The sequence below is a fragment of the Rhipicephalus microplus genome, chromosome 7 (genome assembly GCF_043290135.1).
Source record: "Rhipicephalus microplus isolate Deutch F79 chromosome 7, USDA_Rmic, whole genome shotgun sequence".
NCBI lineage: Eukaryota > Metazoa > Arthropoda > Arachnida > Ixodida > Ixodidae > Rhipicephalus > Rhipicephalus microplus.
Genome location: NC_134706.1, coordinates 122,189,967 through 122,204,381, shown reverse-complemented (window position 1 = coordinate 122,204,381; position 14,415 = coordinate 122,189,967). Strand labels below are relative to the sequence as shown.

Below are 14,415 nucleotides of genomic sequence, written 5' to 3'. Positions count from 1 at the left end.
GTTCACATGTGATAATAATAACACTAAATACAATCTTTCCTATGACATACAATGCACATATACTGTATCAACCAGATTGTTTTGCCTCATTTTGCATCCAGGGATCACATGCATGCGCCGAAATTTGAATGAATTTTATAGCAGCGTTTTTAATGAAATTTTACAAGATTGTCACCTGGGATTCAGCAGATGTCTATCTATTTTCACTACATTCTATTTTTACAATATTGATGAGCAAGTGCACATATCCTTTACATGTCCCGATATGAACAGCCAGTCAACATTCAAAACCTGAATGTCCTGTCGGACATCCAGAGAACAACCAGACTGGTCATGGATTTTCACAGTATGTCCACTGGCTTCCGTGTTGGATATCCGTACCGCCGGACATTTGTATTCAGAATGGACAGCCAATGGATATCCGTGGTTACTTGGGATTATACCCACAGTTCGTTCTGTGAGCTTCCTACTTTTCTGAAGTGAGGTTGGATTGAAGGAATGAGCTTGCCAAGCCCTTGATATTCAGGAAACCGTGCCTCAAGACCAACGAAAGAGGACCCGGCCTATGCACGTTCGCATGCGGATGGCTCTCTTTGCGCTACCCATTTATGGCCAGCGCGTCGATGGGGGCGCTGGTAGCGGCGTTTTTCGCTACGCCGCCTGGGCAGAGTCTGACGTCTCGCAATACACACCATTCACATATCATGGCAGTCGCGCATGTTAGTGTGACGTAAGGTCACAGTATTTTTGATCGCGATTGGTGTACTTATGCAAGAGAGCGCTTATCTTGGTCGAGGAATTCGATCATCATTGAGGCTCAATCGCGATCGAGAGTGCGCGCTACTCAGGATTTGGGCTCTTTTGACCAACCACGATTGAGAAATCTGATAGCTAAAACTGGAATCGGTCGAAAGGTAGCCCGACCTGTGACTAGATAAGAAGCACGTTAGTTTCTCAGCATTAAAGGCCCGCCTTCAGCTAATTTGCATGCCCACAGTAATGTACGTAATCCCAACGCTGCAATTCACGCGGCCAATCGTCAACAGACATCGATGTCGCATATAAGCTTGGATTCTGCGAAACTTACTTATTTCCATTGTCTAAGTCGACAAACATCTCCAGCAAGGAATTTCCATTGTCTAAGTCGACAAAAATCTCCAGCAAGGAAACTCAAGACTAATGACCGCGTGTAAAAATGCGCTTCGCTGCAATTTACTGAGGGCTGGGCGCCAGGTACACACGTATTTTACTCGAGCCAAAGCTCGAGCAAACGTCGCGCGTCAAAGATCTTTCAAGAAATGGCTCGGTAAAGAAAGTCCAACGAGGATGTGTTTAGTACTATGTTCTTGGAAATTCCGAAACACGGGTTGTAGAACCGAGCCGGTACATTGGTGTTGGGAAAAAGAGCAAACTGTCGCATAAAAAAATGACCACACATTGATTCTAGAAATATGGGTTTCAAGTTGATAAAGGCTCTTAGACGGCGCTCTGGCATCTCCCCAGTGGCGCAATTGGTTAGCGCACGGTACTTATAAGACAGTACTTGTGAGTTATGCCGGGGTTGTGAGTTCGAGCCTCACCTGGGGAATGTTTTTTTTTCCTTCTTATTATACTTATTTTATGTGACATCATTGCAATAAGCGTGTTCACTTAACGTTACAACCATGCTTACCTTAAATTTATCATGAAAACACTACAATCGTCTCGCTGCATCAACTACCCACGCGAACTCATGTCAGCGGTCAAGAAAGCCCCGAAAAATGAAATAAATGTGCGCACTCCAATTTTCGCTTTTCTTGTGATAACAGTTGTTGCAAAAATACGCACGCTAATGTAACCATTACGATGAACGAATGAGTGTATGCGTGAGTGGTGCCCCAATTTCCGTCCACTGCAACCACAGAACACCTACCAGTTTGCTGCAACTTCGAGAGAGTTGAGTTGACGAGTACCTGCTTTGACATAGAAACCAGACCAGTGCAAGGCACAAATCACAGGAAGAAACAACAGACACAAACGACAACGACAAGTCTGGAAGATTCACCCCTTTAAAGCCAACACCCTGAGTAGGGGCACCACCCCAACAACCAAGAAAATTTAAACCAGACGAGATGAAAATTTGAAATCAGCATAGCACAGCGCAATCAAAGTTTCACTTACGCACTCGTCACCTTATTTTTTATTGAAAAAAGCTTCTAGTGTTTTGCCAGCCGTTTTATCTCTACTTTTGTCTAGGAATTTTGCGCAGAAAAACTGTGCTTCACAATGCGGGCAAGTCAAGCAGTGGTCAACAAGGTGACTCCTCTCCTCATTATTAAGGTTTTTTTTATGTTTCCCAAGTCGGTTATTGCGCCTGACCTCGTCTGTCTCTTCCTACGTGTTGTGTTTTGTAGCGCGCTCACGATGGGTCTATGTGGACACTGCAATCACGGTTACAGTAATCGCTCATTATGAAAAACACTACGGTGACGTCACGCTTCCCATGGGGCTCCGCGCGCGTGCACGCGTCCGCAGTCGGTCTAAGCCTATCCAATCTGATCCGAGCCAAAGAGCGCAATCCGAACGGAAAGTTGGCCATCATGGCGGAAATCATAGCCCAATCCGTATCTGAAGACTACTCAAGCCAGGCGTTGGTCGCGCACGACGGCGAAGTCGAGGTGCCCACCGTGTACGAGATACGTTTCGCCGACGACCCGACCGAAAGCACACTACAGAGAAAATGTGAGTGGCGGGCCACTCCGAGCCCGAGTCCTTGCTCGACCGTTTGGCGCCATTTGCAAGGCCTTGGCTCCCGCCCGCCACCATTTTAAGCTATGCGCTACCACCTTCACAGGCGCCTCGCTGGTGGCTCGCGAACTTTTTGAGTCGGGTAGTGGCTTGGACGGCTGCTGATGTGAGCGCTCGAAATCTGATTCGATACAGACATTCTAAACCGAACTTGCGATGTTGTTGCGTATGTGCGCATTTTCTCTACAGGGTCGCCCGCCGTCACAGAGCAGTTCATCCTACTTCGGCACGAGAAGCGGCGCTTCTTCAATGGCAAGCGGAACACCACCAAGGCGTTGTACCAGTACGTGGCTTTGCTATCTTTGTAGCAGCGTGACGCAGTTTGATTCGCCGGGATATCTGCGTGCTTTACGATGAACCGTACTTGCCACGCAGGCAAATCCTGGATGAAATCGGCCTCGGAGGCGTCGTGACGGCCGACCAGGCGCGCAAGAAATGGAACAACCTGATGGCCAAGTACCGCATTGAAAAAGCCGAGGTTGTAAGTAGGGTCTACAGTCGTTTCCCCTTTCCAGATTTACGCTACTTTTTTATGTGCACACTGACGTGGAGGTTACATTGCACCGAACGCAATAAACGAAGTAATCTCGCCCTATTGCGATGTCAGACGATGACAACTCCATTCTTGCGATGGAACGCCCGTCGAGTGTCGTAACTGAAAGGTTACACTTCAGTGTTGCAGCATAGGGACCTAACTTGCTGTAATGCAAGATGTCATTGAAGCGTAGGCTTTTTTTTTTTTTTTTGCGCAATATCGCGCTTTCAAGAAGCGTCAATAGAACTGTGTATTAAGCAGTAGAAACAAAGACCAGTTAAGGCCGTTGCAACTTGTCAGTGGGTGTTGCAAATGGAGTTTATGATGGCCAAACATGTTTGTTTCAGCTGCACGTAAAAAAGAAAGGTCATTTTCAATGGGGCTTGTGTGTGGTCCTGGTGTTCCAAAGACACTGAAGACAAATAAAAGTGATGACATTGTAAAGGAATTATGTAGTAACGACATCATTTATATTTGTGTATTTTTCACTTGGAATCATCGATCCTGGATACAACCAGGATTACCTTTATCATAAGCTTGAGCACTGCAAGAGTAGTTCTTTGGGGACTTAGTGCGCTGGCATCTCTTTTTTTAGCTTCCTTCACACTCTAGGCAATACGAGGTCATTGTTACACACGGCATATCTCAAACCATTTTATACGGTGAATTCTTTCCTTTTGTCTGTACTATATGTTTTTGTGGGGGAGGGGCTGTTGACATTCACAACGTTTCCTTGAATTTTTAAATGGCTGAGAGCCATGATTGAGCAACTGCATTGGTGAAAAGCTTTTCATAGACCTGGTCTTGTGATTCTCAATGCGCAGACGGAGCTGAAAGGTCGGGCTCACTGATAGGTCTTGAATTTAGTGCTTGGCACACTTCACCATGATTGTGCAAAATGTGTTTGAGTGAGATTTCAACATATAATCTAGGCTTCCTGTTTAACCTTCTCGTTCCCTGGGTACCCAATTGGGTACCATAGTTTAAAAGGCTACAGATCATTACAATTTGATATCCATGTATCTAAGTTTGTCTTGGCGCAATAAGGATGAATTGCTTTCACGAAGCCCTGGAAGTGGCGCTGTGTGTCTAGGCATATTCGCAAAACGAGCTAGCGAAAATGACTGAGTACAGCGCAAGCGCTCGGCTGCATCTTCGTGATGAGAGAAAGCTTTCTTTATTAGTTGTAGCGTGAATGACGTCTATAGTACACTCCTTTAACTGTAGACGCCTTGTAGATCATGTTGAGAGTCATTTCCGTCTATTTTTGTTGTACTTTATCTTAGAGACTTCAAAAGATCAAGGGTACGCGAATGGATACCATCACATTTTGAGACAACCGTTCTGTTTTTTGGATTCATAATTTTTTTGCATTTGTTTTTAAGGGCAGGGAGTCAAGTATAACAGTTTTGCAAAAGCATTTTTTATTGGTGCATTCTTGGGACTGAGGAGGTTAACATCTTGTTTATTCTCGGGCAAATAATTGTGCAGAAAGCTGCAAACCAATCGTGATAAATACTGGTGAAGCATCTCTCATAATACTGTCAAGCTCTATGTAAACGATTTAAGCTGCGGAAGGCAAAGCCTAGCATGCGACAAGCTGGCAGATTATTGAAAAGACACTAAATAAAAAAAAAATTTAGAGAATGATTTTTTGTGTATTACTAATGTACAAGTTGACAATATTGAAATCACCGCTCTTACTGCGATGCAACCCTTGGTAAGCGAGAAAATGCGTGAAAAGATGCTGGTGGAGACGCCACTGTGAGATTTCCGCACCAAACACTGTGACGTCATAAATTTTGAATGTGTCTATTGGGTCCTGCGTAGCTTCTAGTCAATAAAAATGAAGTGCATCGTCATCTGTGGGTGCCGTAGCGCTAGCATTTGACGTTTAAGAAAGTTTAATCGAGCCAATATCGCAGAAATATAAAAAATACATATTTGAACTGACAGCATTTAAAAACAGCCATGACCTTTGCAAAATTTAAAAGTGAAACTTCAACCTTGATTTTCTCCACTAATAATGCACTCACTTATGATAGCGAAACACGTGGCATTACAGTTCTTGAAATGCAGTTTATCAATCTTCAAAGGGGCCCTGAAACACTTTTTCAAGTAATCATAGAGAGATTCGCTAAAAGATCTTCTTGCCTCACAAATCCAATGCCCCAAAAATTTTAAAGAATATGTCTAGTACAAGTGGAGTTACTAAGATTCGTCGCACGCTCTAACCGCGTTCTCTTTTCTTTTGACCCGACATAAGCGCTGGAAGCTAAGCAAGGGGGGATATGGCATGGGCAAAGAAAATATGTCACGGGCGCCTTTTGACCTTGAGATATTTTTTTGTTTCTTTGAACACGGGACTTCAGTGTGATCAGCTCGCACGGCTGGACAAGTCACGGCCTCCCGTGGCGATTCCTCTGACTGGACGTGCCATGTTCAAATCGGCCAATAGCTGATAGATGGCCTTCTACGAGGGATTTTTGAGCTTCCTCCAGTTTTCGCAAGAAGAGAAAGCAATTTTTAGCTGACTTCGACAATTTGTTGTGAATTGCAGGCTGCGTGCTGTGCTATATTTGGCTCGCATGTTCTCGGGAGCCTCTACGACCGATCAGCAGCGTTTTCTGACCATGCTCAAACATTGTTTTGGGCCCTTTTAATAAACCCTGGCATGGCACATAGAGCACTTAACCAGCCGTGGTCAATTCTATGTCTTGCTGCAGTAATGCATCAGATGTTTGAGCAAAGCTACATGGGAGGCATCCTCACACCATTACCATAGCAAAAAACTCTCAAAGAAATTTCTAGAGTGAGGGTGAAGCTATTAACAGTGTGTTGAAATGAAAACAGTTGACCACAAATCTTTATGTACCACTAGAGTGCGTGCCAAACTGTCTGTCCACGCCAGCTGTTATTGACAGCAACGCTATGCCGGAAACGGGTCTTTTTTCATGTACTGGTGTATAAATTTACTACTGCTGCAGAGCAAATTGTTGCTTTGGTGTCTGTTTGGTGCTACACTTTTATTTTAATCTCAGAATCAAAGCTATGTGGTGTATTTTGAAAGTTGTGCCGCTGCATAGATGTCGCTCTGTGAGGAGGATTGTGACAAATAACGGTTATGCCAATAGACTGCTCTCAAAACAGAAACACATAGCTACCATTTTCAAAAAGCGTGTCGCATAAAGAAGTGCAAAATGTTTTCACCCAGAGGTAACATAGTCGGGCTATCGATCTAGGGGTGGATGTGCCTTGGATGCAGGGTTGTCACTTGCCGCTGATGTTGCAAACATGTTGCAGAAGTTTTGCGAAGAAACTTGGTCATGTACTTGAGTGGTCTGTAGAGCTTTTGTGGCTGTCTTTACGGAACAAGTCTGTCCAACAGGGTACACAGGCAAGAGGAAAAAGTTACGCGGTGACTAACCTCGTGTGTGCATTTTTTTTACGCTTGGAGGCCACAGCTTCAAGAACAAGCAGTATCTTTACAGAGTTTTCGATTTCTGCAGTTTGTTCTTTTTTGTTGCAATTGCACCCATTAATTGTTTAGTGGAAAAGCACACAAAAGAAAAGCCAACAATATTCTTTCCTTGATGCATTGCTATGCTCTCTTCCAACACAAGATTTACCCTATCAAATGCCTGCTCCACTTTTGCCTGCAATAGTTGTGACGATCGCCACTACTCATTGATGTAATCAGCTGTGCCGTAGCGATCTCATTAAGGGAATAAAGAATAATAAATATATTCATATTGATGCTTTGGCCTATGCTAAAATTATCCCCTACCATCAGTATATGTAAACCACAAATCTAAAAGTACCGTATTTACTCGATTCTACCGCGCCCTCGATTGTAACGCGCACCCGATTTCCACTGCGAAAAATAAAAAAACGTAAGACATCGATTGCAACGCGCACCCATTTTTCTCGCTGGCCCGCACGATCACACCACTCGAAAAAACGGACTCCTTCCGGGAGCGTTTTTCATTTAAATATGAAGTACGGGCGAAGCTTGTGCCCATTTGACATGTAACAGAGCATTGCTGTCACTGTAGTTTTACAGTGGACCGATGTCAGCACGCGAACTTGCTTCACCCCCTTCTTCTCGACGGTTGTGGTGCCAAGCATGTCGAAGTAAAGAGGTGTCTGATTGGCATTCCCGATTTGCCCAAGCAGGTAGCCGTTGTTGCGCCGCAAGTTTAGGACGAACCTCTGAAAACTGAAGCTTTTCATCGTACTCCTCCGCAAAATGTTTCGCATATGCATGTCCCCCTTCGGAGGGAAAAGCCTTTCCTCTTCATAAAGTTAGTTAGCCAGCACCTGCTCGCTATAAACTGGCTCCGTATTAGACCTTTTTCTAAGACTAATTGCATAGCCCGCGCTTGGAGCAGTTCTGTCGTCACAAGCTGCTGTGCGGCTCGCTGCTCAAGCACATACTCGCCGAGCAGCTCTTCAATTTGCGGATACCGACCCTGCTGTGGTCCACTGAAGCCTTTGCGTGAAGCTTTGCTGTCGACAATCTTCTGCTTTTGTTTCCGCCGGTCCCGCACGCACGTTTCGGGAACTCCGAACGACCAAGATGCGGCCGGATTTTTGTCCGCTTCTGCACACGCGATGACTTTTCTTTTAAAAGCGGCATCGTGGTGCACTCGAGTTTTGGGAGTCGGCCCTTCCACGCCGTCGATGATAATGCACTACTAGATGATGAACTCCTCAGCACACGTACGAAGTGCCGCACATGGGAAACACATAGGAAATGGCCGACGCGCCATGTTGACGCTTTAGGGGGCGGCCATTTTGGATTTGCCGATGGCAATAGATTGACCGTAATTTTTTTTTTCGTACTCGATTCTAACGCGCATGCGATTTATGAACTCGCTTAACCGGAAAAAAGGTGCGCGTTACATTCGAGTAATTACGGTAGGCTTGTTTCACTGTCCTTAGTGTAGGTTAAGATTAAAGTAGACTGTTCTCCGGACGTGTTCACCGGAGGTGCCGCTATCGTGGGCTGATAATGTTGCAGTTTTGTGTATGTACGAAATAAACAGTGGTATGATGAACTCATGCACAAAAAATGGTTGTGCCAGTGCATCAAAGATTTCATGACTATGATCATTTTATATTACCACATAGAAAACTGTTGTTTATCACCCTAAGATGCCCACAAATTGAAAACAGAAAAAAAAATAATGAATATAATTCACCATCGCAGGAAAAGAAAGCTCGTGACGGTGACCCTGTCCCGGAGGGCCTCATCTGGCCTTACTTTAAGCTCATGGACACGGTGATGAAGGACATCGACGGCACCCTGTCCGTGCTAATGCCCGCGCCGCAGCCGCGAGTCCAGTACCTCCAGCAGCGCTACTCTATCCCCAGCATCCAGAGCACAGAAGATGGCGAGACACTGGTCGAGACAGGTGAAGTTTAACACGGCCATCAGATCGTGGAGTTTTCTACACACTAGAGGGAACGCTGGCGCTAGTGGCTATGGGAGCTGCAACACACGGTGCTTCAGCCAGCATTGGAATGATGGATGGTGGAGGAATTTGCCTAGTCTTGGTTCTTTCGGTTTCATCTGGCTTCGTGTGGATTGTAGGTGCTGTCTCACGAGACGACAATCAGCAAATGCTCAACACTTGCACTGTACCACCTTAACCTTATAGGCTCACGTATTCAAATCTGCTCAAAAATTTTACAGCAGTTTGTCATTTTCTTCTAAACAAAACCAAACCGCAGCAATAAACGAAGTCGCAAGCGCATTCTAAGCCGGCAAGCATGAAGACTAGCCGATTTTGTGTACTACCCATCATTTGCATTGTGGCTGAATGATTGCGGTGCAAAAGTTGTATTTAATTAATTTTAGGAAATTCCATGCATCACATCGTCTCTGGAGGGGGAATTTCTGGGCGAACACTTGAGCAGCCGTCACTTTGCTTGCGCAGAGGTGTACGAGCCCGTGGAAGGCGGTATGACGGGAGCGCTGCAGTCGATGCCTGTCCCCCTCGCGTCTCACCTCAACTCGGCCGCGCGGAAGCGCATCCGCCGAGAGCTCACCTTTGAAGAGCGCCTCCTCAAGGCAGTTGAGGCAGGCAACGAGACGCTCGAGAAGGTCAGCCGCACCGTAGAGACCCAGGTGAGCCCTCAACCTTGGAACTCAAAGCACTGGTGTCGTTTGGTCAGAACTAGAAAATTCATTCTACAAAGACAGTGCATGCAAACACAGATCCAAGAAAAAAAGTCGGGACACCATGTTTGCACGCCCTGTCGTTTTATAAAAAAATACGCACCAAGTAGCCCAACTTGTTTTATAGAAAATATACTTATTCGCGCTGCATGTTTTCTGTTTGAATGACAGTTTTGGACCCTTCATCCTGGATGGATGCTGTGAATAGTTGCTTATAAGTGAATGCACCTCGAGCCATACTCATGCTTCGTTTTTTTTGTAAACGATTAGGCTTGTCACCAACTATACACTAGGTTTTTTAACTCTTGGGGCACTTTGTGCCCTTACATAAAAATACGAAACGTACCACAGTCATGACCTTAGCCACAAAATGAACCAGGTACTCTCAGTTACTCAAAAGGCCCGATTTGTCAAGTGCAACTCTGTGAAGGGGGCAGGTAATAGAGCCAAGAGGAATATTTTTCTTGCAATGCATACAGGCAGAAACTGCAAAATTGCTCCAATAAGATAGTTAAATTACGTTGCTAACTACTTTACTGCAATCAGTTCAACCCTGCTTTAGAAAGCTGTTTCTTCTTTTAGAGCGTATTCTTGCGAAACGTTCACAGGTTATGTATTTGTATGCGCAGGTTTCAACCATGCAAATATTGTTCTAATATATCTTCTAGTTTTGAAACTATTGAATGGTTTTTGTATTGGTAGCAATAAGATTTATTTCGTAACTGTGAGTGTGAGAAAGCATCAGCATTTTGCAATGGCCTGGAATTAATACTGTGTGCAATAAAACAAGAATGGATGCTCTAAACCCATTTGAACAAACGTTATGGCACATTGAACAACATTTACAGGGGTGAACAACGTCAAGGTGGGTCAAACTGGACTCAAGCTGGGAATGTTCGACATACCATAACATTTGTTCAACTGTGCCTACAACATCCATTTTTCATTTAAGGTTATTGTGGTTTGCTGATTTGCTTTATAGCTTTCACAATTTATTAGTCTTCTCTATACAATATAAGTAAAATGTTTTATGTTGTTATGTTGCTCTGTAAAAATAGTTCAATATTTAAAATTAGGACATAAAATTATAGAAGCTGCGGAAGTTTGATGTAAATCTATTAAAAATAAATATGCATCCGAAGCAAGGTATGCCCTTAAATGTAATTCAGTTGCACTATAAAGTAATGAAAGTAATGGCATTGTAATAATAATTTTGAAAATAAAGTTACATAGAAATTGCTTTATCAAGTGTTTGTCATTGTGTGGTGCTGGAATACTAGGCGGCTTTATGTAGGCCTGCCTCATTTGCATGCTTCAGGTTTGGCACTTTAAGTTTTCTTTGTTATTTTTCTCTCCTGTCTTGGTCGATATATTTTCTATCACAAGAGACGTGCATATGCTAATAATTAGTCAAAAGTAATTGAAGTAGTAATCTGTAATTTTCTTGAAATCACTTGCATCACGGTATTTCATAGCTTTGCTAAATTATCAGCTCTGTATAATTATTCCTTATGTTGCTCACTTCAGCAAGAAGTAATACAGTAGACTGTCAGTAAACAAAAATCTCTTCTGAGCTTTATAAGTTGCCTTTTAACCTGATTTTTGTTTTGTGCTTGAATTCTGTACCCCGTTCGTCTCTCGGTAAACTGAACTCTTGCTAAACGTAACTATTTTCCCCAGTTCCTTCAATTTTCGGCTAGCGAGAGTCTGCTGTATAACTACTGTAATTTCATTGTGCTGAGTGCACGTACAGCTTCTTTATAAGGGCCCTGCAACAGTTTTCAACATAACCATAGAATGGCTTCACTGAAAAAGTTGAGTGCTGAATCAACTGCTGGAAAAAAATGTCAGAATCCGTCTAGTACAAGTGTAGTTGGAAATTTATATTGCATGCCGAAAAAAGACCCTTGAGGCTAAGCAGAGAGGGTCGGCACGAGATAAATCGTATGTCATGGAAATGTCGTGACCTGGAGCACTTTTTTTTTACTTTCTTCAAACGCACAGCTTTGTTTTATCGCCTGCGCTTGCCAACTTTCTGCGGCAGCTGCAGCAGTGATAGAAGTGCTGCTCCAAAAGGGATATGCTGCTTCAAACAGTGCTTCTTGTCAGTGACTGCTCCAAGCCTGCTTCAAAATGGACCTCGGAAAGCAAAAACAGTGAACTTCAATTGCTTGACCATCCAGCAAGCCTAGAAGAAAACAACTGACAGTATAAATAGCATACTGACAAAGCTATTTGTACAGTTAAACCCCTTTATAAAGACGCTGATATAAGGGGCAAATGGGTATAAGAGACACCAGTGGGCCTACAGTAAAATACAGGTTGATAAAAAAATGCATACGTGGTACCCTGCTTATAAGAGACATCTCGTATAAGAGGCTAGAACTGCTGCCGGGATGCATGCCTTTTATAAAGGGGTTTAACTGTACTAACAGTGTGGAAATATACATATCTGACAAGCAGAACATTTTTGTGAAATTAGTTCAGCATCATAACGATTACTAACTGCTGCTGTGACGACTAATGTGTGAGTAATTACGCTCAGCTTATTTTACTTCTGAAATTTTGGAGGCTGGCTGTTTTGGTGAAACAAAAGTAGCATACAGCACTGGCACCGATTATAGACTGATACTTCGGCAATGGCTACTTTTTCATTTCGTGGTCAGCTTTTATCGCTTTTATACGATATCTAGCATGAATATCTTAATTTCAAGTATAGGTAGCTCATTTTGATCTTCAGTGAGCATCGATCTGCCTAACTATTTGTTTCGTGCTATTTCAAGTGATTATTTTATGTGCAATATGTTTGACAAGTATTCATATTTATAAAAAGCTTAGGTGACACTTTCAACTTGTGGGAATTGAGGCTGGCCCGCTGCCTTTGCGCGGGCTTTCCCGCCTTTTCTGCCATTCTCATGTCCCGACATGTCTGTCCTCCTTTGCCGTCAGCCGCGCTGGGAAGGGCGGAGTGCCGTTTAACTCCCTCACCCGGTAGCGGATGTTGGCTGTGGCGCCGCGCGCGGGGACCCCCGAGAGGTTTTCGCGCGCTGCGTCGGGAGCGGCGAGTACAGTCCGGGACTTCAAACGGTGAGCCACGCATTCTTTTCCGTCCGTCGAGTCCCGTCGCTCGGGGCTCGTCGGACTTCGCTGACGGCGCCTCGCGCCCGATGCGAACGCTCACCTTTTGTTGCCCCGCTGCGTACTCACGGCCGAAGGGCAGTACGGTGTCCTAGTGCGTGGCCTAGCTACGCCGACCCGTCTCCCTTCGAAGCCAACGCGAGCGCCTTTGCCCTCGCTCGAGCCACCGGACCCTTTGTTCCGGTGTCTCCGTGGATCACCTTTACCGCGGAGACGTGCTCGTGGCACCCCTGTGTAGTACTTTGTGCCCGTGGCGTGGATAAGCCTACTTGCTTTCCCGCCGCGCCTTTTTGCAACGGGCTGTACTGCGTTTGGTGTTGCCACAATAAAGTGTTGCGACTTGAGCAGTATCGTGTTTCCCGCCACGGTGACGGTTAACGCGTGCCCTGCGGCTCGCTAAGACCGGACCCACGCTGGTGGCCGTACTCCTTCGGGATACGTGTACACCACAAACTCCAGGAGTCGGTTGGAATATTTTGCCATCTGCTTCGGAAAGATCAACAGTTCCTCCAAGCTAGCATTTTTTCTGCTCCAAAAATCAAGATGTCGCTTTCATCACTGTTGCAGTGACTGCCTGCCTAGAATGCTCAAATTAGCCAATGGCCGTAAGTTTGTGTCTATGATGCGGTAATTTTTTTATGTCCATGGCATCATTTGTTAAGAGAAGAGGGAATGATTTCTAGCTGAGTTTGAGAATCTATTGTAATTTCCAGGCCGCATGCTGCGCTATAGTGTTTGGCTCGCTTGTACTCGGGTGTTTGGCTCGGATGTACTCGACTGCTGATTGGCAGCATTTTCTGACCACGCTGTAAAAGTATTGCAGGGCCTTTTCAAGAAAGACAAATTGACCACTACTTGTTTGAGAATGAAGTAGGGATTTCCTTGGGGGTTCATGCTACAATTAATGGGTGTTTGTCAATTTCTCTTCCGCTAAACTTATTTGTAGTGCAGCGTTCTTTTTTCAGATTTTACTAAATGTAGTGACAGTTAATCCAGTGCTTGTTAACTGAGCTCGTTTCACCAATCACTTCCAGGGGAATGCTCTGCTGACCGTCTTGCAACGATTGGCAGACGAAATCTGCAAGACGTAGCACCTGTCTGCTGGCCTGCAATCACCATCCTGTGCCCCCGGCCGGCCAGCAGAAGAGAGAGAGATAGCTGATCTTTTCATTTTTAAGATGTATTTTTTTTTCTAGGGCATTAAGATGTTCTTGTTAGTTCAGAGGAGTGCACAGAGAAATCGTTACACCTCCATTCTATGCACACTTCAGAAGAAGCTTATTGGCTCGATCCACATTAAAAGTGATATGCTTGGTTGCTCGAATGTTGTTTTTGGCTTGTCTGTTCTTGCAGCGAAGGTTGGCCATTTTTAATTGCACAACTGAACGAACACTAATGTACTGAAAAGAAAATTATCATTAGAACACGAAATTTTTTAGGCAAAAACAATATGCCACCGTGGCCACCTAGGCAGTTGGCTAACTTAAGTAATGACCAATATGAACTTATTGCAACTGTGCAAACAGTGTAAGTCAGCAGAAAACACTTAGTTGGTATTTGACACAGTACACTCCACTATTGCAATAAAAATGAATAAAAGAAAGTGAATAAATGAAGTCAATGTATGAAGTGAGAAAATTTCTCAACAAAAAATAGCCTGCATGCTGCATTTCCGGCTCACAAAAAATTGAGGAAAAAACATTTTAAAGTTGCATATGCTGATTTAAAAAAAATTATAAAACAAATTGATCTTCAACACAGCTTTGCTGGT

The 14,415-nt window shown here is 44.3% G+C and overlaps 1 protein-coding gene and 1 non-coding gene across 2 annotated transcripts; both read left to right on the top strand.

The window, feature by feature from the left end:
- Positions 1-1,496: 1,496 nt before the first annotated feature.
- Positions 1,497-1,588, top strand: TRNAI-UAU (transfer RNA isoleucine (anticodon UAU)). The gene is given in 2 exon segments: positions 1,497-1,534; positions 1,553-1,588. It is a non-coding gene; the product is annotated as a tRNA-Ile (tRNA).
- A 930-nt stretch (positions 1,589-2,518) lies between these two features.
- On the top strand, positions 2,519-13,968 carry LOC119179542 (uncharacterized). The gene is made up of 6 exons (XM_037430644.2): positions 2,519-2,721; positions 2,977-3,070; positions 3,163-3,268; positions 8,535-8,739; positions 9,265-9,455; positions 13,679-13,968. The coding sequence occupies exons 1-6, from the start codon at positions 2,580-2,582 to the stop codon at positions 13,733-13,735; spliced, it is 795 nt and encodes a 264-aa protein (XP_037286541.1). The 5' UTR covers positions 2,519-2,579; the 3' UTR covers positions 13,736-13,968.
- Positions 13,969-14,415: the final 447 nt, after the last annotated feature.